The 26,910-nt window shown below is 41.5% G+C and overlaps 2 protein-coding genes across 2 annotated transcripts in view; one reads left to right on the top strand and one right to left on the bottom strand.

The window, feature by feature from the left end:
* The window catches only part of NC2alpha (negative cofactor 2 alpha), a 347,119-nt gene that overhangs the window by 210,691 nt on the left and 109,518 nt on the right, over positions 1–26,910 (bottom strand). The gene's annotated exons all lie outside the window — the stretch shown is intronic.
* The window catches only part of LOC139766102 (nephrin-like), a 199,501-nt gene that overhangs the window by 93,520 nt on the left and 79,071 nt on the right, over positions 1–26,910 (top strand). The window contains exon 3 of the mRNA XM_071694263.1: positions 17,890–18,030. Within this exon, the coding sequence (XP_071550364.1) occupies positions 17,890–18,030 (141 nt within the window). The remainder of the gene's footprint in view (positions 1–17,889; positions 18,031–26,910) is intronic.

Below are 26,910 nucleotides of genomic sequence, written 5' to 3'. Positions count from 1 at the left end.
ATTGGAAAGAAAGATGCATAAATGGACTTAGTTACACACCAGAAACTAGATTTGTTAACTGAACTTCAACTAAGGTAGGTAATTGTAAGGTTTTCTCTTATCCTTAGCGTTGATAATGCATTGTGCATTGTAACTAGATTGGAATTCATTTCAATGATTTTCGTGCATTATTGGTTCCCCAAACGCCAATAAACTGTGTTCAGACAGGCTTACCAGTGTGCAGTCACATATGTTACTATTCCCTTTCACTTCAAACCTCGTTTAAGCTCCCCATGTTTTAGACCTATTGATAATACCATATTTCAGCATCAACAACAACATCTCTTTAGGATTCACTCATCTGCTATGTGTGGAAATATTCCCGTCGCTAATATTAGTTCAATAGAATTTTTCATATGAGTAGAAGTTTTCCCTTGTCCCATTAATATGCAAATCTTCAATCTCCTTATCCCTACATTTCATCAATCACCAACCTTTCACATTCTTTACTGTACACACAACTCCACCTTGAAAACGTCTACAACAGGACTACAGTCAAAGTCCTACAACAGCAGCTGTTGTAAGAGGATATAGTCCCACAACTCCTGGGTCCAATAGCACTACATTCAAAGCCCTAAAGTAACAGTTGGGGTTGCAGGAGATGCCACAAGCTGGCATCATAACCTCACTTTACATGTAGGGTGAGTTTGAGCAAGGTAAACGGTTCCACTGTATAGGCACTGTGTCATTCTGAGTGCCAACCCACCCTTCTACCCACCCTTCTACCCACCCTTCTACTTACACTAGGGACATGTTGAGTGACGAAAATACATATTCCTATACATATGTATACTACATATGTGTCTTCATCAGCGTATGAATCTTTATACATCTTATACATACATCAGTAAGAAAGGGTTTTCGTATATGTAGTATTCATATAGCCATACGTCTTCATATGTATGTTGGTACATATTGAAGTTACATATATGTATAAGGTTAGTGTATGTGTGAGGCTAGGTACAATTCTTAGGCAGGAGATAAACTCTGATGATGTTGGTAAAACTGTGTGAACATTGCACATCTTTTTTTTATCTCTATTTCTCTCTATCTCTTTTTTGACTCTCCCTCTCCCACAGTCTGTCCTCCCCCACCTCCCCCCTCTCTCTCTCTGTCTCTTACGCTGTCTGTTTGTTTATCTCCTAGTGTGTGTGTGTGTGTGTGTGTGTGTGTGTGTGTGTGTGTGTGTGTGTTACAGGGAAAGAGTTTTACACTCGTGTTGCCCCGTCTCTGAACCTTGCTTATATGTATGTACCATGAGTTTACACACACACACACACACACACACACACACACATATATATATATATATATATATATATATATATATATATATATATATATATATATATATATATATATATATATATATATCCTAAAGCTTCTCTACAGCCTATGATTCAAAGGAAACACTTTGCCACAGTCAAACTGGACAGTCAAAAAAGAGAATAAAACATTAGTATATCTCCACAAGACTAATAGCTTTGGATTTCAATTGAAAATATTTGCAACGGTGTTGTAGTATTTAGAGAATACATTCTAATCTGGCTGATCGTGATTTGCAGGATCGAATGCTATTTTACAATGGTAAGTCGATTATAGGGTGGGCTTTGAAGATTAAGGCAATTGTAGGGGGTTTATTAGAGTAAAACTAGGTGAAATACTTATAGATATGATCAATATATATATATATATATATATATATATATATATATATATATATATATATATATATATATATATATATATATATATCTTTTTCTTTCATACTATTCGCCATTTCCCGCGATAGCGAGGTAGCGTTAAGAACAGAGGACTGGGCCTTTGAGGGAATATTCTCACCTGACCCACTTCTCTGTTACTTCTTTTGGAAAAAAAAAAGAAAAATGAGAGGGGAGGATTTCCAGCCCCCCGCTCCCTTCCCTTTTAGTCGCCTTCTACGACACGCAGGGAATACGTGGGAAGTATTCTTTCTCCCCTATCCCCAGGGATAATATATATATATATATATATATATATATATATATATATATATATATATATATATATATATATATATATATATATAATCCTTGCTTAACTATTCCCTACAGCTAAGACTGATCTTAATGGTTTATTTTCCAGTCGAAATGTAACAACTTTCAGAGGTCTGTTTTGACTCTCGTGTCATGGTAAATAGTGTTCGCTGGTTGGTTTGTTCCCTGGGAAACACAAAGCCACTTTTTGTCCTCATTCTTCACCACAATGCCAGCGAACAAACCAGCCAACGAACACTATTTACCATGTCCAAGAAACACATAAATTGAAACATTATAATTTCATTCTCGACAGTAAGAATGATATTTATAATTACATCTTACAGTAATGTATCATTATATAACAAAATAGTCATTAAGCTAATCAAACATCAGTCAACAATAGTCAAAGTATTTTGATTTTGTGATAAGTGATCAATGATCCTGTAAGACGTTAATCACTTATAACACTTGTCTATAATTTTGTCATACAATAATAAGTAATTATGCGCTACAATTGTCAATAATCTATCAGTCAAGTAGTTAATGCAATTCTACAACAATAGTCAATTATATTTTAATACAATATTCCATAATCATTGCTACATAATTGGACAATAATCTTTTAATACAAAAATAAATAATCATTATAAAATAATCAGTAACAATAATCAGTGTAGCTCCATCTAAGACATTTCCATCAGAGGAAAATGTGTCAATTATTGTCCAGTTATTGTCCAGTTACTGTCCAGTTATTGTCCAGTTATTGTCATTTATTCTACGAATAATTTTGTCAGGTTTTAGAAGGACTTACAAAGAAGGACTTAGGGTAGGTATGCAAGTTAGGGATTTGAACCTAACTTAGATACATATAGCCCTGAGGTAGGGATATTGACTTACCAAGTTATGTCAAGTTAGGTACGTTGACGAGGAGAAGTTAAGCTAAGTTTCTCCGACTAAAGTTATTTGTGTTGGTCAGCTGAACTTAACCTAGCGCCAGCAAAGTCATGATGAGTCGAGGTTGATAAGAAGTTAATGGAGCGTTAATGAGGGACTAATTACCCCATCAACCTTTTTAAGGACGGCGGTGCGACCATTTGGGTATGATGGCCTGACCTTTGACCTGACTCTTTCAAGTTATGGTCGAGTCGAAGGCCGGGTCATCATACCCAAGAGTCGTACTGTCGTGCTCAAGGGTCACGCCGTTGTACTCAAGGGTCGTACCGTCGTGTTCAAGGGTCGTACCGTCGTACTCAAGGGTCGTACCGTCGTGCTCAAGGGTCGTACCGTCGTGCTCAAGGGTCGCCCCGTCGTGCTCAAGGGTCGTACCGTCGTGCTCAAGGGTCGTACCGTCGTGCTCAAGGGTCGTACCGTCGTGTTCAAGGGTCGTACCGTCGTGCTCAAGGGTCGTACCGTCGTACTCAAGGGTCGTACCGTCGTGCTCAAGGATCGTACCGTCGTGTTCAAGGGTCGTACTGTCGTGCTCAAGGGTCGTCCTGTCGTGCTCAAGGGCCATACCGTCGTGTTCAAGGGTCGTACCGTCGTGCTCAAGGGTCGTCCTGTCGTGCTCAAGGGCCATACAGTCGTGTTCAAGGGTCGTTCCGTCGTGCTCAAGGGTCGTCCTGTCGTGCTCAAAGGCCATACCGTCGTGCTCAAGGGTCGTCCCGTCGTGCTCAAGGATCTACTATAGCGATAGCCGAGAGGAAACGAGGCGACCATGATCTGGCAACACTGTCTCACTGCCCCGGCCCACCTCCTCTGTATTTGTCTTACTCATTAAGTAATTGGGAGCACTAATTGCCGGGGTGGTGTCGGCGACAGTTTCAGTAATTAAGGTGAGGGTGATGATGATGATGATGATGTATATACATGTGTGTCCCTTACGAGAAGCCAAGAAAAAAAGACAGTGACGGTTTGGTTGGCAAGCATCGAGTTTAATTCCACTGTCGTGTGTCTGTGGGAAGTACTTCCCTGGGCAGTGCCAAGTGGGGTAAGTGTCGTCAGCTGCTGATTCAACGTCTACTGGCACTGTCCCCTGACAGTGACAGGGCGAGACACTGTTTTTACATCACTGGCCTCTCGTAGTTATCACAGAAATCATTTAGCTGTGGTGTAGGGCACTGCCTAATATCTCTCTTTATCAATTGATTGTTCTACGTCATCTGTTTCGTTCTTGTGTCTCCCCTGACGATTGTGATTATTACACGAAAGTGCACTTGGGAACTTATCGTGTTTCATTTTCCCCGTGGGTTATCAGCTGATACTAGATCACGCGAACCACTGTGACATTTTGAAATAATATATATATATATATATATATATATATATATATATATATATATATATATATATATATATATATGAAGATGAAATCACACTTTAGTAGGAGTTCATACAATTATATTTAACATGTAATTTTTCTATACATGTGGCACGACATGTTTCGTGGAGACAATCCACCTCATCATCAGGTGCCAGTACTTAACAAAGTTATTTAAATCCCAACATCACACTTGAGTCCCGCCGTCCAACACCAACACTGTTTGCTTGGTCTGTACAGATTGGTGTTGGACGGCGGGACTCAAGTGTGATGTTGGGATTTAAATAACTTTGTTAAGTACTGGCACCTGATGATGAGGTGGATTGCCTCCACGAAACATATCGTGTCACATGTATAGAAAAATTACATGTTAAATATGAGGAAACTCGTACAACAGCTGATCCAACATATAGGAACATGAAGTCATCAGCTGATCGATACATAAAGAATGACGTTGACAATTACCACAGCAGATGGGCAATTATCGGAACGTCTGTTATTCCATCGTCACCTGAATAATCACAGATCACATCTTTGTCCTTATCTAAACAGCTAATTAATCAACTAGGAATACACTTCATTATTTCCTCTGATGCTGTACTCCCATTTAAGTCTCTCTTTCTGTTCAGACAGATAGATAGATGAATAGATAGATAGATAGGTGGACAGATGGATAGATAGAGAGGAAGATAGATGTACAGATTGCTGGGCAGGTAGACAGATGAATAGATGGGTAGATAGATAGAAAGACAGATAGATAGATGGATAAAAACAAAGAAAAATTGAGTAGATGAAAATATAGATAAAAACACAGATATAGACAAACAAACAGATTAACAGTTAGCAGAATAGACAGGTAGAAACAGGTAAGAAGCCAAATAGAAGATATGAGGAGAGACAAAAGATAAGATTGTGATAAGTGAAGTAATTTTTTTTGTTTATAACACATCACACACACAAGTCTTACAACTTTGTATCACTAGCAAAGACACTGGAAGTGTCATGAAAAAGACACCAGTATCTCTTTTCTCACTTTCTTTATAACCACACCTTAAACCTCTCCCGCCAGAGAGACATATATGTATACACAGGCACACATAAGCCTCCACCACTCTCCTCTGTTTCGCTCGTAAACTTGGCAAAACTGCTTTGCGTTGGCTGGCCTGTATCAACATAAATGAAGAACGCGAGTATGGAGATGTTGACCATCATGCACAACATGGCTGGGGTGTGTGGCGAGATGTGTGTTCACGACGAGATGAGAAATCCCTCATTAAAGCCAGGTTTATCACTCTGTTCTGTCATGGCTAGAGTAGTGATTATAGTAGTAGTAGTAGTAGTAGTAGTAGTAGTAGTAGTAGTAGAAAAAGTCGTAGTAGTAGTAGTAGTAGTAGTAGTAGTAGTAGTAGTAGTAGTAGTTAGTAGTAGTATTAGTAGTAGTAGTTGTAGTAGTAGTAGTAGTTGTAGTAGTAGTAGTATTAGTAGTAGTAGTAGTAGTTGTGGTATGCCTGAGAGTCGTACCTTTGTGCTCAAGGATCGTACCGTCGTGTTCAAGGGTCGTACCGTCGTGCTCAAGGATCTACTATAGCGATAGCCGAGAGGAAACGAGGCGACCATTATCTGGCAACACTGTCTCACTGCCCGGCCACTTCTCTGTATTTGTCTTCCTCATTAAGTAATTGGGAGCACTAATTGCCGGGGTGGTGTCGGCGACAGTTTCAGTAATTAAGGTGAGGGTGATGATGATGATGATGATGATGATGATGATGATGATGGACATGATGATGATGATGATGATGATGATGATGATGATGATGATGATGATGATGATGATGATGATGATGATGATGATGATGATGATGATGATGATGATGATGATGATGATGATGATGATGATGATGATGATGATGATGATGATGATGATGATGATGATGATGATGATGATGATGATGATGATGATGATGATGATGATGATGATGATGATGATGATGATGATGATGATGATGATGATGATGATGATGATGATGATGATGATGATGATGATGATGATGATGATGATGATGATGATGATGATGATGATGATGATGATGATGATGATGATGATGATGATGATGATGATGATGATGATGATGATGATGATGATGATGATGATGATGATGATGATGATGATGATGATGTATATACATGTGGTCCTACGAGAAGCCAAGAAAAAAAGACAGTGACGGTTTGGTTGGCAAGCATCGAGTTTAATTCCACTGTCGTGTGTCTGTGGGAAGTACTTCCCTGGGCAGTGCCAAGTGGGGTAAGTGTCGTCAGCTGCTGATTCAACGTCTACTGGCACTGTCCCTGACAGTGACAGGGCGAGACACTGTTTTTACATCACTGGCCTCTCGTAGTTATCACAGAAATCATTTAGCTGTGGTGTAGGGCACTGCCTAATATCTCTCTTTATCAATTGATTGTTCTACGTCATCTGTTTCGTTCTTGTGTCTCCCCTGACGATTGTGATTATTACACGAAAGTGCACTTGGGAACTTATCGTGTTTCATTTTCCCCGTGGGTTATCAGCTGATACTAGATCACGCGAACCACTGTGACATTTTGAAATAATATATATATATATATTATATATATATATATTATATATATATATATATATATTATATATATATATATAAATATGTGTCTCTCTTACGAGAAGCCAAGAAAAAAAGACAGTGACGGTTTGGTTGGCAAGCATCGAGTTTAATTCCACTGTCGTGTGTCTGTGGGAAGTACTTCCCTGGGCAGTGCCAAGTGGGGTAAGTGTCGTCAGCTGCTGATTCAACGTCTACTGGCACTGTCCCTGACAGTGACAGGGCGAGACACTGTTTTTACATCACTGGCCTCTCGTAGTTATCACAGAAATCATTTAGCTGTGGTGTAGGGCACTGCCTAATATCTCTCTTTATCAATTGATTGTTCTACGTCATCTGTTTCGTTCTTGTGTCTCCCCTGACGATTGTGATTATTACACGAAAGTGCACTTGGGAACTTATCGTGTTTCATTTTCCCCGTGGGTTATCAGCTGATACTAGATCACGCGAACCACTGTGACATTTTGAAATAATATATATATATATAATATATATATATATAATATATATATATATATCTATATATATATATATATATATATATATTATATATATATATAAACATGGATGCCAATTAAACTTTATTCACTTAAATATATCATATAATTGCAACGCCTCATGGTTATTTAAATGCGGTGCAGTATAGTGCTGTGTCTTGCGGATTTAAACGCCTCTCACAGTAGACATTTAAATACCTCGGCCTCTGTCTCAGCTTTTTAAAATCCTGCTGCGCCGGGGGCGTTTAAACACCCCGACCAGCGTCGCGTCGAAGACATTTAAAAAAAACTTCGGATTGCCGGAAACGTTTAAAATACCTTCTTGTCCCTCAGACGTTTAAAGATCTTGAGAGACAATTGATCGTTGAAAGACCCTGGGGGGCGTGGCATATACTCACTCCTTCCATACTGTAGTGATGAACAGTTTTTCTTAGACCAAAATAATTCGTTCTTATGAGTTAAATAAGATTATGTGGTTATGTGGTACATTCCCCACATGTATAATGGAATACAGCAAGACTGTAGTGCACTGTATGTTGCTACGCAGACTAACTACATAAGTTCTGTAACCATATATCATGGGTTTTTGAGTCTTCCTTTGATCAAAGTTATTTGCTGACTGCTCAAGTTTTCTCACGTCTGTCCCTGAAGTTTTGAAGGAAAAAAGTTTCTTTTTCTTTTTTTCTATTTTGGTGAAACTTGATACATCTGACTTCAGTGAAAAGAATCAAGACAATTCATTTCTACTCGAGCGATTTATTTCTTATCCAACTGACCGAAGACGATAGATTTATCTTAAGTTAAGAAATGGTTGAAATTAATGAATAAATGTGAGCTTAATCATTTTAATCACTCTCTTGAATTCACATTGTTCATACTAAAGACGAGGATCTCAAGCTGTTGGGTAGTTAAGGAGTGATTAGACATTTTGGAAAGACATAGTGGACTAAAAGGGGTCAGTATAGCTAAGTCTATCATGACCTCTGACCTTTTCTATAGAGTTATAATGGATCATTCTCGTTATTCTAAGATAAACAACTTCTGGGCTGTAATCTGTTAGAATAGATGTGGTTTTCCAAGGTTTATATCTGCAGTTACCGAACTGTGTATCCATTGCTGAATGATATGATTTCGTCTAATCACTTGGTTGCAGAAGATAAGATAAGATATCTTTTTGGTAGCCATAGGAGGAGCAAGATTACGGCCGAAGTAGCGAATAAGATAAGCGGAAAGATTACGGATAAGCGTGTCCGGTTTCACGAACAAGTGGAGGTCCTATGGAACGTATAATCCGGATTTGAGATAGGTTACTGTGGTGTCCAGTGATAGACGGGGGACGACGTATGGTAGACACAAGACCAGGTGTTGGGGGCCACTTGATATTAGCTGGATCGTTGGAAGTTCTCTCTCTATCTCTCTCTCTCTCTCTCTCTCTCTCTCTGTCTCTCTCTCTCTCTCTCGGGCCAAACCTTTATGTGTATGTGTGTGTGCGTGTGTGTATGTGCGTGTGTGTGTGCGTGTGTGTGTGTGTGTGTGTGTGCTTTTGCCCCGCTTGCATGCAATTCCTGGTCGCTTCCTCCTGCTTGTATGCAACACACGCTTACATCCTCCCACTTACATCCTCCCGCTTACATCCTCCCACTTACATCCTCCCACTTACATCCTCCCACTTACATCCTCCCGCTTACATCCTCCCACTTGCATGGCTCGTTGAGAATTACCTGAGACCTGGCATTACATTCCACGTTTCTTCCTACACTCATATACGATGACACTGTCTCGTGTACCGTGAACTGTCTCGTGTACCGTGAACTGTCTCGCGTACCGTGAAGTGTCTCGTGTACCGTGAACTGTCTCGCGTACCGTGAACTGTCTCGTGTACCGTGAACTGTCTCGCGTACCGTGAACTGTCTCGTGTACCGTGAACTGTCTCGTGTACCGTGAACTGTCTCGGGTACCGTGAACTATCTCGTGTACCGTGAACTGTCTCGCGTACCGTGAACTGTCTCGCGTACCGTGAACTGTCTCGCGTACCGTGAAGTGTCTCGCGTACCTTAGGGTTAATAGCTATCTTTTTCCTCCAGACCCACAGGTAATTTGCATAGGTCTCCCCCAGGCTAGGGGGGGGGGGGGTTGGTACACCCTCCTTCTCGGCACCTGCTCGAGATCTATTGGTCGAGTAGATAAAGATATATAAACTCTCAGGTGTATATAATGAAGGTAAAGCTCTGTCATATCTGAGAGCAATGGATCGTATTTGTTAAAAATTCATTGTTACAAAGTTGGATATATCATATGTTTGCCAAATAGCGTCCTAGCATCGTCTCTTCGATGTATATCAACTGACTTATGTTTCTCTCTTTTGTCTCCCCTGATGATGTGATTATTACACGAAAGTGCACTTGGGAACTTATCGTGTTTCATTTTCCCCGTGGACTCATAGGAATATATATATATATATATATATATATATATATATCATTTTTTTTATTATACTTAGTCGCCGTCTCCCGCGTTAAGAAGGTAGCACAAGGAAACAGACGAAAGAATGGCCCAACCCACACACACACACACATGTATATACATAAAACGCCCACACATGCACATATGTCTCTCTCTTACCCTTCCATTACTTGATCAAATGACCTCACACCACATATCGTTCTCGGACATGTATTTGATACTTGGAACGATCGAGGGTAGTTAAGGGAATTTTTAAATACGGACATTTTTTCTCAATAAATCAACCCTTTATTTCTCACGTATACTAATATTCTTTTCCTTTATTTCCCTCGTTATCATTAGACTTAATGACGCTCTTATTACCATCATTACTCACGTTACTGATATCACCAAATGGCCCGATAACACAGTGACGTAACGTAACCCTCAGTATGATAACTTATCTTGACCAAGATATGGCTCACTATCCTCCACTGACAACCGGGCTATCTGGCCCATTAGTTACAGTTTTATTGTTCATATACCAGCGGGATTCGAACCCTCCGGGTCCAAGTTATTTCCCCGCAGATAGCGCAGCCAGTGAGGCAGACCAGAGAGAGAGAGAGAGAGAGAGAGAGAGAGAGAGAGAGAGAGAGAGAGAAGGTATTCAGCGTCTGGGTCTTGTAGAGTTGACATGTTTGGCCGAAGAGAGAGTCCTTCTCTGAGGGTAATTTTCAGCTGGGTGAGGGGTCACGCCTGGTGACGAGTACATGTGAGAACAACCAAATGTTTGTTTACTCCGACGAGAATCGCACAAGAGGAGACATATGAATACAAACCCAAAATCTGAGACTGAAATATGTATCTAAGGTTCTATTCGGAACCTGAATCTTCATATGTTTCCCTTCATGTTCCTAGCCTTCTAATGCAGAAAACAGGATTAGAATCTATATCTAAATTAGACAACCCTCTTATAAGGACGTATATCTATCAAGACGAGAAATTGCTAATTGCTACACGTGTCTGATGTCATATATATATATATATATATATATATATATATATATATATATATATATATATATATATATATATATATATACATATATATATACACGCTTCTGTATCATACCAGAACTATGATTTTCACGAGTATCAATATCCACCAATCAGTATCTCTAGTTTATCGATTATATGACTGAAATGAAATGGGAACTTCATTCTTTGAAGTCCAATGCATATTGAAAAATGTATATATGAAATGCGTCCTTTCATGTGCAGACAATATTGAAATGTGATAGTTCAGCTGAAGTTTGTTCTACAGTATTCAAATGACTAATTAACATGAAGGTATATGATAAACGCTTTAGCACATGTGACCATTAATGAATCCAGGACAGTGTGTGTAAATTGTGTATTCTAATTATATTGGTAATAAGTTGTCTGTTGATGTTTGCATTAGACTGGTTGCCAGTTCAGTGCTTCGTGATGGAGTTCAGCCAACTGTTCTGTGATATCTATTTACACACACACACACACACACACACATATTCTTCGTCTTTCTCCGTGAATGTTTGTAGGTTTCAGTACAGACTGTGTATATTTCCTCGTCCTTACGTGTGTTTGCCTTAGCATGCATATGTTTATGATTCAGTTATGTTACATATATTCCAGCAGAGGAAAGAAAGTATTCCTACACTACTTGTGAATGAGAGAGGATTATATAAAGATTAGGACATGGCGAACACAAAAGATGGGTCTGGGAAAATGCCTTTCCCTCCTGGAGGTGGGATCTGACCAGCTCGCATCACCTGGCCATCATCTATCACCATGGACGAGATGTTTATACATATACACACTGCCTACAGTATTCATGTGATGGAATGTCTATCTTCGCCAACATCAAGTTGACATCCTGGCTTCATTATCGATCCAGCGGACCTTGAGGCATGCCCTTCGTCTTGAGGGTTAACTGGAATCGATTCCAGAGGAGAACGTAGAGCAAGAAAGAACATTAGGGCATAAACAGTCTGGTGTTCCAGGCGCTGGGGTATCTGGGCTTAGCCCATACTATGATCCTTGTGTGGGACAAACTTAGAAAATCTCCTTTTCAGTTTCTTAACACTTTCTTGTTGTTTTGTTTGGCCCAGGGTTTAAAATCTTACAGAGGCGTGTAAACACTGGATGCACACAGGTGTTTGAGGGAGCGGTGTTGAGGTAGGTGTTTTGTTCTCGCGTGTGGGTGTGTGTGTGCGTGTGTGTGTGTGTGTGTGTGTGTGTGTGTGTGTGTGTGTATCTCAAGACATAGAAGTTATACACAAGATTAATAGACGGGGCAACAAGGGAGGCGTAAGACTATCTCCCAGTAACCGCCCCAAAAATAGTAATTACGTAGTATTCGTATCTCTCTCTCTCTCTCTCTCTCTCTCTCTCTCTCTCTCTCTCTCTCTCTCTCTCTCTCTCTCTCTCTCTCTTCTCGTGTGAGCCAGGGGCAGCCCCGTTATAACACCACCCTGATCTACTGCAGCTCAGGGACAGACCCACCTCCCTCCCTTCTACCCTCACCTCCTCCCTCCACATCAACAAGCCAGCCAGCTGAGTAAGACCCGCCAAACGACTGAATGACTGACTGACTGTCACCATCCTCAGTCAAGTCCTCCTGCAGCAGAAGGAGCAGCAGGAGCACGGCCTCCTGAAGCAGCTCCTTCAGGTATAAAAAGGAACCCCTCCCCCCCTTAACCCCTCCCCCCAAAAAAGAAATAGAAATAAAAGAATCTTTAAACCAATATATTCCAATTTCTTTTTTTTTTTTCTGGAAGCGCAACAATTCATTGCGTCTTTCGAGGTCACTGAAAGAGAAAATGTCTTAAATGGCCCAAGAGAGAGAGAGAGAGAAAAAAAAGAATTACTTTTTATTCTTTTTCATTCTGCAGTGTATGGAAGGAGAATATGGTCAGTGGCAGATACTAATGTGTGGATAATGGGCTCTCCTACTCCTATCTATCTATCTATCTACTATCTATCTATCTATCTATCCATCCATTTATCTATCTATCTACCTATCTATCTATCTAACTATCTATCTATCTATCTATATGTGTCTGTCTATCTATCTATCTATCTATCTATCTATATGTGTCTCTATCTATCTATCTATCTATCTATCTATCCATCCATCTATTTGTCTATCTGTATATCTATCTGTCTATCTATCTATCTATACACTGACCCGAGCACCGGTCCTCGGCTGTGACCATCAGTGCTGCTGGACTAATTCATCTAGGACAGGTTGTTCCCTGGTTGACCCTGTTCGGGGACACAGCTCACTATTTTGCTGCCAAAATTGCGAAGGAAATAATACTTTTAACCCACATGAGATTCAGGCCCAGCACTGGAAAATGTCTGCACCACCATTGTCAATTTTGTTCTCGCGAATTTCTGCCAAAAAAATAGAAAAAAAAGAATATAGTTCACTCGGATTGGCTGGTTCTAAGCAGGTAGTTTAGATCTGACAACCAATAGGGATAGAGATACGTCGGTCTATTTCCAATACAGGTAAACAAGGTGGGAAATAACTTGTACCATAATTCAAGTTTAGTTTCACGTCTTCATGACATTTTCGACATATGAAACGAGTCATTTGAGAGAGCTAACGTGACCCCCCCCCCCCCCACCAGACAAAAGAGAATAACCAGAGAAATTATGAGAATTCTGAGCGTAAGAGAACGTTCATCTTATCATGGGAAGTCTTTTCCCCATGTCTGCCTTATTATCTTCATGGGGACAAAGGCTTCAGTCGCGGAAGATAAAAAAAAAAAAAAGAAAAGAAAAAAAAAAGATATGAAATGTTCCCTCTTCAAAGCCAAGTCTTTGAGTGTGATATAAATGAATCAAAAAGAATAAAAGGAGAGAGAGAGAGAGAGAGAGAGAGAGAGAGAGAGAGAGAGAGAGAGAGAGAGAGAGAGAGAGAGAGAGAGAGACAGAGAGAGAGAGAGAGAGAGGACGAGATGTCTTTTTTTTGAGGAGGGGGAAAACATTTTTTTTTTTTTTAAAAGGGGGAGGCAGGGTCATGATGGTTGACACAGACGTAATAGTCACCGCTGGAGACGTGCAAACAGCCATTCTCTTTTCGTGTTTATAAGCCGAAGTGATAGCTGTAGAAGAGGGAGAGAGAGAGAGAACCAACGGGTCAAAAGCAGTGCTTGTGTGTTGGCAAATCGAACAGGAGACACCGAGTTGATGAGCATTCCGTTTTCTTCGTTTGATATATTATCCTGATGATTTCTCCCGTTCATTTAAGTCTGGTTAACGAGCGCGGCTTTACACTGTCTGTTATTATAACGTCTTGCCAGAGTTATTAACGGTGATGATAAGCGAAATGACACCGGCACAGAGAGAGAGAGAGACAGACAGAGAGAGAAAGAGAGAGAGAGAGAGAGAGAGAGAGAGAGAGAGAGAGAGAGAGAGAGAGAGAGAGAGAATCTGGCTAATGAACCTAACATCAATAAATTTGCCAGGCAACAAATTGCCCTCATAACAGCAAGTTATGTATGCACTTCCTTCATCACCATGAATTCATGAGGAAGCCCATTCATTAGGGATGTGAGGGCTCAAGAACGCATGGCCAACCAGGCAAACCTAGACTTGAGAACGACACCGAAGGAATGAATTACGACAGATCCTGAGAAAAATCAACAACTATCAAAAAAAAAGGACTAAAAACCAGTATTGGGATTAGGTTTTGGCCCAATCTTTAACATGAACTACACTGACTCATCCTCCAGCGATTGGAGAATACTCATCCAAAATATGGGAATCAGATTGGGCCAAGAGCTTGTCCTTTCTGTCAGGCTATGAAGAAAACCGTCTAAAATATCCCGAAAAACCACTTCGGCTTGGCCCACTACAGACTACCTAACCAGATGAAGATATCAGGAGACACGGCCCTCTTACTAGCCCAGTGGGAGAATGGACAATGGGGCTTCTTGGCCAGTATGAACACTCTTCTTGTCAAGAAGGAGACCAGAACAGCCGAAGAAAATAAAATAAAGAGACAGCCATAGTGTTGAGGGATAAGTGATACGGTCGGTAGATAAGATGGCGACCATCCATATTCTTTGGTGACAACATTTGGACGAGACTTGGCTGACGTGGTCCTCAACACGGCTCAGATTGAGCCCCGCAGCTCACACTTCCTCAACCGTGGTCGGTATTTTGACCACGATGTCTTCAGCCCTGAACACCAGCCTCTCAAACCCAAGCCACGGAAAATGAGAAACCACAAGGGAATTGCGAAGAGCCTGATGGAGGGAACGCTTCCAGACCTTCTGTCACTTTCGTTGTCTTACACAACGCGGAAACAACTTCACGATCTCTCTCACGGAGGGAAAGTAGGTCCCCCCCTTCCTCTCACTCTATAACTGGTGTTGGTGAACCTACTGGGGTTTTCCAAGGGCTCCAGGAACTAGAGAGGTCTTGGCGTCATCAACTGCCCACCGGAAGGCATCAGACCAAACCAAAGCAATGTTCTTTGGATGCCACTGTGTTTAAAGTACGTGTTCAGGTACAGGAACAGAAGAAGCTTGTAAAATACAACATCCTTCATCTTTGTTGCCATTACAGTAACTTTAATAATTCGTATCAAGGACATACTTCCGTCACTCATACAGATACCATCCAATGCTCTAACTGGCTAATGTTGACTGGAGTCTACCAGCGAATCCAGAAAGTTAAGAGGGTCTCAAATCCATGTATCATAACGTCAGACACAGTGACTTTGATACAGACTGAAGTGCCTGTCCGGAGGCCACACGGAACACTTCATGTCGCTTAACTTCTCCAGAAGACAACCCTATTCGGACAGCAACTGTCAACCCGGATTTATGACAGCCATTTCGTAATATTCCTCAGCTGGGTTTAGAAGTTATCTGATTTATTTTATTGTGGAGACGCAGCAACAAAATTGTTAGGTGAAAAAATTACAGTTACGAATCTTAGATATGAATAAACAATTTATAATTCAATCTCGGGGCTCTTCTTATGGCTGCACCTCAAACAGGAGCAGGGAAATGATGAACTTTTTTTGAGCAACCAGAAAGAAGCAAGTGGAGTCTGACAACACCTGTACACACACACACACACACAAGTATCTATATGTGTATGTGTGTGTGTGTGTGTGTGTGTGTGTGTGTGTGTGTGTGTGTATGTGTGTGTGTGTGTATGTGTGTGTGTAGGTGTGTGTGTGGGTGTGTGTGTGTGGGGACGAATTTCAACTCGAGCACAACACAAAACCATAATGGTCTCGACAGAGGCAAGTGAAACAGCTGAGCCTCAGTCCTTGACTGCCAGACGCACCCTTGACAGTTCCGCTGCCTCACACTGACAGCTTGACTGCCAGACGAACCCCTGACAGTCTCGCTGCCACAGTGGCAGTACGAGAGAATTCAGCAGAGATGGCGAGGCTAATAGTCAGCAAGGCCTTATTAAATTACGCCTTGGGCTGTACCCGCAATGCGACGACATGAAAGCCTTATACTTATGTGACGTTTAACACCAAGTTACATCTATATATGTGGTATACATCTATCTGTCTGTCTGTCTGTCTATCTATCTGTCTATCTGTCTGTCTGTCTGTCTATGTGTCTGTCTGTCTGTCTGTCTGTCTGTCTGTCTGTCTCTGTCTCTCTCTCTCTCTCTCTCTCTCTCTCTCTCTCTCTATATATATATATATATATATATATATATATGTATATGATCACACTCGTCCGTAATGATAGCATGAAGGTAAAATCGCACTTCAGTAGTTCATACAATTATATTCAACATGTAATTTTTCTATACATGTGGCACGACATGTTTCGTGGAGACAATCCACCTCATCATCAGGTGCCAATACTTAACAAAGTTATTTAAATCCCAACATCACACTTGAGTCCCGCCGTCCAACACCAATCTGTACAGACCAACCACTGTCCGCTTTGTCTGGCAGTAACCGTTGTAAAGGAGAGTGATTAAGGGGGGTCACGTGGCGGGGGTTGACCTGGGTAGCTGGGTGTGTCTTGAACAACTTTATGTTTTCGTATTTTGTCAATTCTCTCCTAGTGATTTGGTTAATGCTAGGATGGGCTTTAAAATTGCCTGGGGACAAATTAAAGTTCTCAGTATTAGCAACTGAAACAGATTCAATGACGTTACGTGTGACATAATCAGCAGAGGGGTATAGAATAACGGGATTTTCAAGATCTATGGCCAGGGTGATCATTTTCATGACAATGTTTAGCGATCGCATTTTTGTGGTCATCCCTGCGTACTGCATGACGGTGCCAATAACACCTCTCCGTTACAGTGTTACCTGTCTGGCCTGTATGAATATCTTTACATGCCTTGCATTTGACGGCGTAAACACTCCCAATTGTTGCATGATTTGGCCTACTACTTATCAAGGTCTTACTGATGGTGTTATTGTACTGGAAAGCAACATTACAAGCAATGTTGTCCAGAGCATATCTTAGATTAGCTAAGTTGGGAGAATAGGGCAATACTAAGCATTTAAGCTTATATATATATATATATATATATATATATATATATATATATATATATATATATATATATATATATATATATATATATATCATAGAATAATCAAGGCTGTTGCTTCTATAGATGAGACGTATTGATATAGCATCAGTGGTATTATAGTGCTATACAATACCATAATGGATCAGTGTTTTTGTTGCTGTTGTTGTTGTTGTTGATATGTACGGTATTCCTTCTATCTTCTATAGCATTATATACACTTCACCTTTTTTTTGTAAAACCACTCTTAAGAATTGCCGTCATAAGGATTATTTTTTTTTCTCCTTTTCAGACAAGAAGGTATGTTGTGTTGTCGATGCTTGAAGTAACCCGATCACTCCTTCTTCTTTTCCCTCTTCCAGGCTCCTCAGCTGTGGGGTTCCAGCGGTTCCTGGTCAGGCCTGAGAGCGTGGAGGTGACAGAGGGGACGGATGTGTTCCTGGAATGCGTGGTTGAGGACCAACAAGGAAAAGCACAGTGGACCAAAGATGGCTTCGCTCTTGGTCAGTCAACCTTGTAGTTCTTTTAGACTTGCAGTTTCATGGCGCCTTTTTTTCTCTTTATTCTCAGTCGCTGAAAATACTTCATCTCTTCTTGATATGATTCAGATTTCTAGACCAGTTTCTACTGCTTAGGTTTTTAAGGTCATATTTTTATTTGAAATAACTGTCGAGGTACATTTTTCTCTTTTTAAACGTCCTAAATCCACAGCCGATGGCTTTCATACACAATGAGTCTGGATTATCCTAAAAGAACGGCCCTTTGAACGAGTTCGTTAAGACGGATTCAGTGTCTGAACGCGATTATTTCGGGTCTGTTGCAAGAACCGAATTTCCATCAATTCTCTCACCGTCACTCGATTCCTTTGTGGCCCAACGGATGTGAGAATGTGCTTCTGTTATATTTTGAAATATTCTCTGAAAAAAAGATGGCCTCAGAGAGAGAGAGAGAGAGAGAGAGAGAGAGAGAGAGAGAGAGAGAGAGAGAGAGAGAGAGAGAGCGGGAGGGACCATATTGGACCATGGTATACGCTTGCCGACTTTCTGGTCGATCGGGTGATGGATATCGGGACAAGAGACACTTGTATATATCGGAAAGCAGCAGGAAACACTGGAGGAAAGAGAGACGAAAATAATAAACAAACATTTAGGATAAATCGAAGGGAAAATGATGAAAAAAATGTAATGTATATTTTTCCCCTGTGGTCAACCATTGATAATGATAATGATGGTTTACTACTGTCACTACTACTGCTATTACTACTACTACTACTACTACTACTACTACTACTACTACTACTACTACTACTACTACTACTACCATTTCTACCACTACTGCTGCCACTATTAACAATACTACTACTACTAGTACTTCTGCTACTACCACTGCCATTACTATTACTACTACTACTACTGCTACTACTACAACTACTAATGATAATAATAATAATAATAATGATAATAGTAATAATGGTTACAGTAATGAGAAGAAGAGGAAGAAGAAGATGATGATGAAGAAGAATGGTGATAATGGAAGAATATGAGTCGAGAATAAAGATAAGATAAAGAGTGGTAAGCAGGCAAAAAGCGCCAGGCGAAAAACAAATGAAAATAAAACTGAAAGAAAATTGTTATTGGGTGGCATCTTGGTAAGAAAAGAAAACGGGGATTTTGAGGACGCCTCAGACGTTCTTGCTGAGAAAACTCATGAATATTCCCAAGACTCATGAATATTCTCACGACTCATGAATATTCTCAAGACTCATTAATAATTGGAGGTGGGTCGAGACATGACAATTTTCCTGGTGCCTGAAGAGAAAACGTATTTTCCTAATTTATATTTTTTTCCTCAAAATGTTTTCACAGACGCCTCACATTGCGTTTTCTCTACGTTTTCTGGCGAGACCACAGGCTGATATGTGTAGTGATGAGTGTGTGTCCTTGCCGGGTGAGTAAGGGATTCTTGGGTTGAGTACAGGACTTGTGGGTTGAGCACAAGACTTGTGGGTTGAGTGCAGGACTTGTGGGTTGAGTACAGGACTTGTAGGTTGAGTGCAGGACTTGTGGGTTGAGTACAGGACTTGTGGGTTGAGTACAGGACTTGTGGGTTGAGTGCAGGACTTGTGGGTTGAGTACAGGACTTGTGGGTTGAGTACAGGACTTGTGGGTTGAGTGCAGGACTTGTGGGTTGAGTGCAGGACTTGTGGGTTGAGTGCAGGACTTGTGGGTTGAGTCAGGACTTGTGGGTTGAGTGCAGGACTTGTGGGTTGAGTACAGGACTTGTGGGTTGAGTACAGGACTTGTGGGTTGAGTACAGGACTTGTGGGTTGAGTACAGGACTTGTGGGTTGAGCACAGGACTTGTGGGTTGAGTACAGAACTTGTGGGTTGAGTACAGGACAATCAGGTGTCGAGAGTCTTCAGTATGGGAGCTGCATCTTGGGCATGAAGGGATCTGTGATGTGGTCAATCGAGGTAACTTGCTAAGTTGAAGAGACTGTTGGTGTCCAGCATGCAGAGAAGGTGAATGTGATTCTAATACGTCTGGGGAGTGCAGTTTCAGATGGGTGTATGTCTTGGTGGAGTGGTCAGTGTTTATTGCTTTAAACTGTTGTTGGGGAAGGGATGTTAGTGTTTATTGAGCTATTACATTGTTAATATGTTTTGTTAGTTTTATGTTTATTGGAAAAAGAGTTGGATGAGGATTTGTGAGGGTAGGTTACTGAACTCTGAGGCAAGGGGGGAGACTTATTATTTTCTTTTATCTCTGATTGGAGACTGGTGACAGGTGGATGGGAGAGGTATATAGTGCTGTAGTAAAGAACTGGGTACTGAGCATGTTGTGGGAGGGGGGAAGGGGAACTGAAAGTGAAATGTCTTCGTATTGTTGCATAGGTTTTCGATGTCTGTGGCTGTTAGACAACTAGTTACGGGTCTGAGTGCCTTGTGTCGTGTAGCTTGTCACTTTGTTCCATTTGATTTTGGAAGCGCGGATGGCTATAGTGAGGAGGCGTACTGCAGGTGGAGCGAATGATCTCACTGCAAAGGATTACAGACAAGTTCTTTTCTTCAATTCGAAGCTTGCGCTGGTAATTGTTTCCAGGGCGTGTGATCAGTATGTTGCCTTTGTTTTAGTGTTTGCTGTGTGGGGAGTGATCATCATGTGTGTGTGTGTGTGTGTGTGTGTGTGTGTGTGTGTGATTAACGTGTGTGTCGTGTGTGGAGTTTTGTTGACAGTGGAGTCTGGTTCCCTGTCACTCAGAGGGGAAGAATTACGACAGATTTCTGTTGTGATGCAGATAATCTGTTCTGGGTGGTCGAGTAATTGGATTGCGTGACGCAATGCTGCATCATTGTTGTTACTTGTGTCGTGTTAGGACGCTCTCATGTTAAGTGTGAGGTCATCTGCGTATGAAAGGGCATTCGCACTGGGTTTGCTCGGGGTGTAGGAAGGTCGTAGACACGGGAGAGGGTTAAGAGGTGTGAACTGTTCCTTGGGAGAAATTTGGAGGTGAAGCCTTTGTGAATGGCTAACTTAATGGCCGGCTGTAAAAACGTAGCAAGCCATTTTCTTTGTCTTTCCTGTGGAGTGTAGCATCAGTGTCGAATATGGTCTGTTGTTGGTTACTGTTACTGTGCGGAAGGGGGAACGTAGACAGTGGAAGCCATCAAGGTTGTGTTGTGTAAGGTTTGTGTGTCATAGAGAAGTACTTGGTTGTAAATCCAAGATATGTGTCAGTTCTCTTGTTCGAGTCTTTCATGGACCAGTTTGTCGATGTCTGCACGTTGATGGTAGTCCTGTATGGGGGTGAGGTGGGGATGGGGGAGGTGGGGAAGGGGGAGGTGGGGAAGGTGAAGGTGGGGAAGGTGAAGGTGGGGAAGGTGAAGGTGGGGAAGGCTGTATGAGGAAGAGCAGTTCACGGGTCTGGATGTATTCGGAACAAGATTTTAGACTCTTGGCATTATGTTGCGTAGGTGAGAATGGTGCAAGATGTCTTGAAATGTATATAGGTTGCTATGATATTGAAGCGGTTTATGTAGATTTTTGATATGTATATTATCTTAATTGAACTATGAGTTTAAATTCTTCCAAATTCATCACTCTATCGCTATTAGAATAAACAAGCTTTGTATAAGAATAAACATAAATGTGCATAATATAAGTAACTCACAAATATAAGTAACTCACAAATATACACCGAGGTGGGAGATGTAACTCTATAAACAGCCATGAAGCATCAGGACAAAGATCTTCAGTCAGATATCACGTAAAAAGAGAACAGGTTCTCAGAATGAATCTAATCCTATATTCATTGGCCGAGACGAATGCAATATTCACGTCACAATAAGAGATGCAATATGTCCCCAACTGGGTTAGAAAATCCTGGGGTAATATCTGAGTCGTCTGGCAATTCCCAGCTGGGTTAGTACACATGTGTGATGGCACGTCAAATATGTATGCCCTTAACCCTGCCCAGTTCTTAGTTCCGCAAGGGGACATAGAGGCGACAGCTGCACCAGTGAGCAAGGGAGCTTACGCTCCAATGTCATGAGGGTGAAGATAGTGTTGCTCCATTGTGAGTATGGTGTAGATAATGTTGTCTGTCTGCTTGTGTGTCTGTCTGTCTGTCTGTGCGTCTCTCTGTCTTTTTTTAATATCTTTCTGTCTGCCTGTCTTTCCTTCTGTCTCTCGTCGTTCACGTACAAGAGGCACCCCAAAACACACACACACACACACACACACACACACACACACACACACACACACACACACACACACACGCAACACACACACACACACACACACACACACACACACACACACAGCTAACCCAGCCTTGAACAGCCATCGTTACAAATGCCATCTTAAACCATACGACACAGTCACTAACCAGCGACAAAACTAATTCATATGACTGTAAGTAATCCAGATCCCTCCATCTATCTCCATCTATCTGCATCTCGCTCCATCTAGCTAGGAAAACCATCTGGATCCACTCCATCTCCGGGGCAATTCCCCGTCTGGCTTAATACACATGTAGATGGGACGTCAGATATTAATGGCCTATCCTTGTCTCGCTCCGGGGATTCTCTGGGGAATAGAGGCGACACACTCATAAGTGAAGAGGAAGTTTTGCTCCTTATGGCAAGAGGAAGGAGATAGTGCTCTCCCTTTGACATCAGGATGTAGAAAATGCTCTCCCTTGACAGAATGGTGTAGACAGTGCTATTCTCTTGACAGCATGGTGTAGACAGTGCTATTCTCTTGACGGTTGGGTTTGAATAGTGCTGTACCCTCGGTAGCAGGGTGTAAATAGCATTTCCACCCTAATATCAGGGTACAGAGAAGGTAAGCCCCAACAGCAGCAGGGTGAGGAGGGTGTTATCAGGGTGAGGAGTGTGTTATCAGGGTGAGGAGGGTGTTATCAGGGTGAGGAGGGTGTTATCAGGGTGAGGAGTGTGTTATCAGGGTGAGGAGGGTGTTATCAGGGTGAGGAGGGTGTTATCAGGGTGAAGATTGTGTTATCAGGGTGAGGAGTGTGTTATCAGGGTGAGGAGTGTGTTATCAGGGTGAGGAGGGTGTTATCAGGGTGAACAGTGTTATCCTACTGTCAATATATGAACGACACAAAACCACACTTTGACATATTTCACTGTCATGTTCTGCGTACGGGAAATCCACGACCAATTTCACTGTTACGTCCTGCAAATGGATTTCATGACCAATTACCAGTGAGAAAAAAATATGTGGTTGCAATGCACTTTTGACAAATTTAATCAAGTTGATAATATCGTCAATATCATCAAAATGATAAAAATATTCCCAATTCTGACGATATTTGGATATTGTTGATCCCAGTTGCGTTTCAATGATGTTGAACTGTAGATAAACAAGGGGATAGATATATCTACTTTGGCCCTTAATGGATAATCTAATTGCAATTTTGATGATGCAATATTGGTGGACCGAACATAAAAACAAATAAAGAATTCTTAGAAATATATTTTCTGATGTGTTGTTGATATATATATATATATATGATATATATATATATATATATATATATATATATATATATATATATATATATATATATATATATATGAAGGTGAAATCGGATTTCAGTAGTTCATACAAATATATCTAACATGTAATTTTTCGCTACATGTGGCACGACATGTTTCGTGGAGACAATCCACCTCATCATCAGGTGCCAGTACTTAACAAAGTTATTTAAATCCCAACATCACACTTGAGTCCCGCCGTCCAGCACCAATCTGTACAGACCAACCACTGTCCGCTTTGTCTGGCAGTAACCGTTGTAAGGGAGAGTGATTAAGGGGGTCACGTGGCGGGGGTTGACCTGGGTAGCTGGGTGTGTCTTGAACAATTCAATTTGTCCCCAGGCAAATTTTTAGCCCATTGTAGCATTAGCCAAATCATTATGAGAAACGAAAACAAAACAAAAAAAAGGTTGTTCAAGATGAATGTACTATCTGAAGTCCACCATTATCCAAATCATTATATTAATGTAAAAAGATCGATTATCATATCTATGTACCTGAGAGCATATAGGATTTCAGATCCTGAATTTTTAGATGATTAACTGAAAATGATTTAGTACATCGGACAGAAGCTAAGATACCCAATAAATATAATTAACCAGTTTCAGAATACAGCAAGGAAACGTTTCTATAGTGTCAAAATAAAAAGCCAAAACGTAAAAGTTACCCAAAAAAGAATTGCTCTTCCTTTCCATGAGAATTTTCTCCAATGTGTTCACATTCTCAAAAAAACTTAATGTACAAGTCGTATTCAAATATGACAAGAGCCAAGTACCCAGGTCAACCCCCGCCACGTGACCCCCCTTAATCACTCTCCCTTACAACGGTTACTGCCAGACAAAGCGGACAGTGGTTGGTCTGTACAGATTGGTGCTGGACGGCGGGACTCAAGTGTGATGTTGGGATTTAAATAACTTTGTTAAGTACTGGTACCTGATGATGAGGTGGATTGTCTCCACGAAACATATCGTTCACATGTATAGAAAAATTACATGTTAAATATAACTGTATGAACTCCTACTCAAGTGCGATTTCACCTTCATGCTATCATTACGGACTAGTGTGATCATATATATATATATATATATATATATATATATATATATATATATATATATATATATATATATATATATATATCATTAAGGAAATTCAATCCAGGAAGGGTGCGTTACACACACACACGCATTGGTCGAAGCAGTGGCCGTCATGGGCTGGCAACCAGCTAACATATCTCCTCAATACACACATGTCTCCTCCCCTCCCCGCTACCTCCTCCCCGCTACACTTCAATTATCACATCACCCCGTCCACACTTGTCGCTAAGTCAGCCTTTCCCCGGCCATGCTAGGCAAGGCTCTCCCCAACCTTGCTATGTCAGCCTCTCTCTTCCCTGCCTTGCTAGGCCAGTCTCTCCCCAGCCTTGCTAGGTCTCCCCTGCCTTGCTAGGCCAGCCTCTCCCCAGCCTTGCTAGGTCTCCCCTGCCTTGCTAGGCCAGCCTCTCCCCTGCCTTGCTAGGCCAGCCTCTCCCCTGCCTTGCTAGGTCTCCCCTGCCTTGCTAGGTCTCCCCTGCCTTGCTAGGCCAGCCTCTCCCCAGCCTTGCTAGGCCAGCCTCTTCCCAGCTTTGCTAGACAAACCCATCTCCCCAGCTATACTAGAACATAGCTCAACGCAGGTGCTCAGCATATAGAAGACGCAGCACACATAGGACTTCACATATATCTGCAGCATATACAGGAATCATCTACACTACAAGCAGCACACACAGAACTCAGCATAAACCAGACACAAGCACTTATATCCTGATGTATGATCACTAGTTATGATCCTTCTTGAATGATACCACCAGTTTGCTGACCTCATTCTCAAAGTACAGAGAGCGTTGGCAGGGTGGGTGTTGGTAGGGTGGGTGTTGGCAGGGTGGGTGTTGGTAGGGTGGGCGTTGGCAGTGTGGGTGTTGGCAGGGTGGGCGTTGGCAGGGTGGGTGTTGGCAGGGTTGGTGTTGGCAGGATGGGGCATTGGCAGGATGGGGCGTTGGCAGGGTGGGTGTTGACAGGATGGGGTGTTTGCAGGGTCGGGTGTTGGCAGGGTAGGGTACTGCCAGAGTGACTGTTGGTTCAGCAAAATGTTGGCAGAGCCAGTGATGACTTTAACAAAAGTTAAATGAAGTCTTTATCAACAGAATCTATTCAGCCTGAGTCCCTCTACCTTCCCGTGTGTAAATTTGATCTTTAACTGTAAATGATGGTATCTAGTTAGCTAAAGTCTTAACGGCGAACTTTAAGAGTCAGGTCCCCAATGCCTTTGTGTTGAATTTCAACTTTCTGAACCATATTTAAACCCACAGTATATGTTCTTCTTGGCCCCACTAACCTGCATGTAACATTAAAGAAAAAAGTAGATGTGAAACACACACAGGAAGACAAATGGTCATTACTGAGAGGCTCGAACGCTACTGGGGTTCGAACCCTTACAAGCTCAAGACCAAATGGGCAACGAACCAAAAGGTCTATGTAAACCTAAGTGAATCGCCAATCACGAAGCAGTCTGGCCATCTGGTTTCATAACGAGTTAATTGATAAATGATCGACTACCTGCAGAGCGATAATTGCCATAACAAAAATGCAGGTAATAAGACGTGTTCTGAGGCAGAATAAAGTTTCTGAAACTGTGTGAAGCCTCTGAGATAGTGAGTGAACCCTCTGAAACAGTGAGTGAACCCTCTGATACAATGAGTGAATCCTCTGAGACAGTGAATGAACCCGCTGAAAAAGTGAATGAACTTTCTGAGACGGTGAATCCACTTTTTGAGACAATGAACTCTCGGAGACAGCTGGTGAATCCTCTGAAGCAATCAGTGAATCTTCTGAGACAACGAATGACACCTACTGATACAATGAAATGTGTCGCCTGACAACGAATCTCGAAGCAAATGAAACACGTATCGTTTGGTTCGTCGAGGATTTTAGAATTCTATTTGTAGCGTTGACAGTAAAAATAGCCATAATTCAACAGCAACAAGAAAACTTAACTCTTCCACCGAATTCACCTCACATTTACAGATTTTTCTTCTGTTTGCTCACGAAGAAAAATGCGAAAGCGAATTGACAACAAGGGGGGGAGACTCGTGAAATATGACGGTAATCGAATCTGGTTTCAAGTCGGGGCAATTTTAGCAAGCTCCCAGTGACCTCAGGATCAGAGGAGCCTTGTACAACACAATAACCTGGCCGGGCGAGGGTGTGGATGAGAGAGAGAGAGAGAGAGAGAGAGAGAGAGAGAGAGAGAGAGAGAGAGAGAGAGAGAGAGAGAGAGAGAG

This window comes from Panulirus ornatus, chromosome 57 (assembly GCF_036320965.1).
Source record: "Panulirus ornatus isolate Po-2019 chromosome 57, ASM3632096v1, whole genome shotgun sequence".
NCBI classification, from domain to species: domain Eukaryota; kingdom Metazoa; phylum Arthropoda; class Malacostraca; order Decapoda; family Palinuridae; genus Panulirus; species Panulirus ornatus.
The sequence above is the reverse complement of the archived record's forward strand: the minus strand, read 5'-3'. Positions and strand labels throughout refer to the sequence as shown.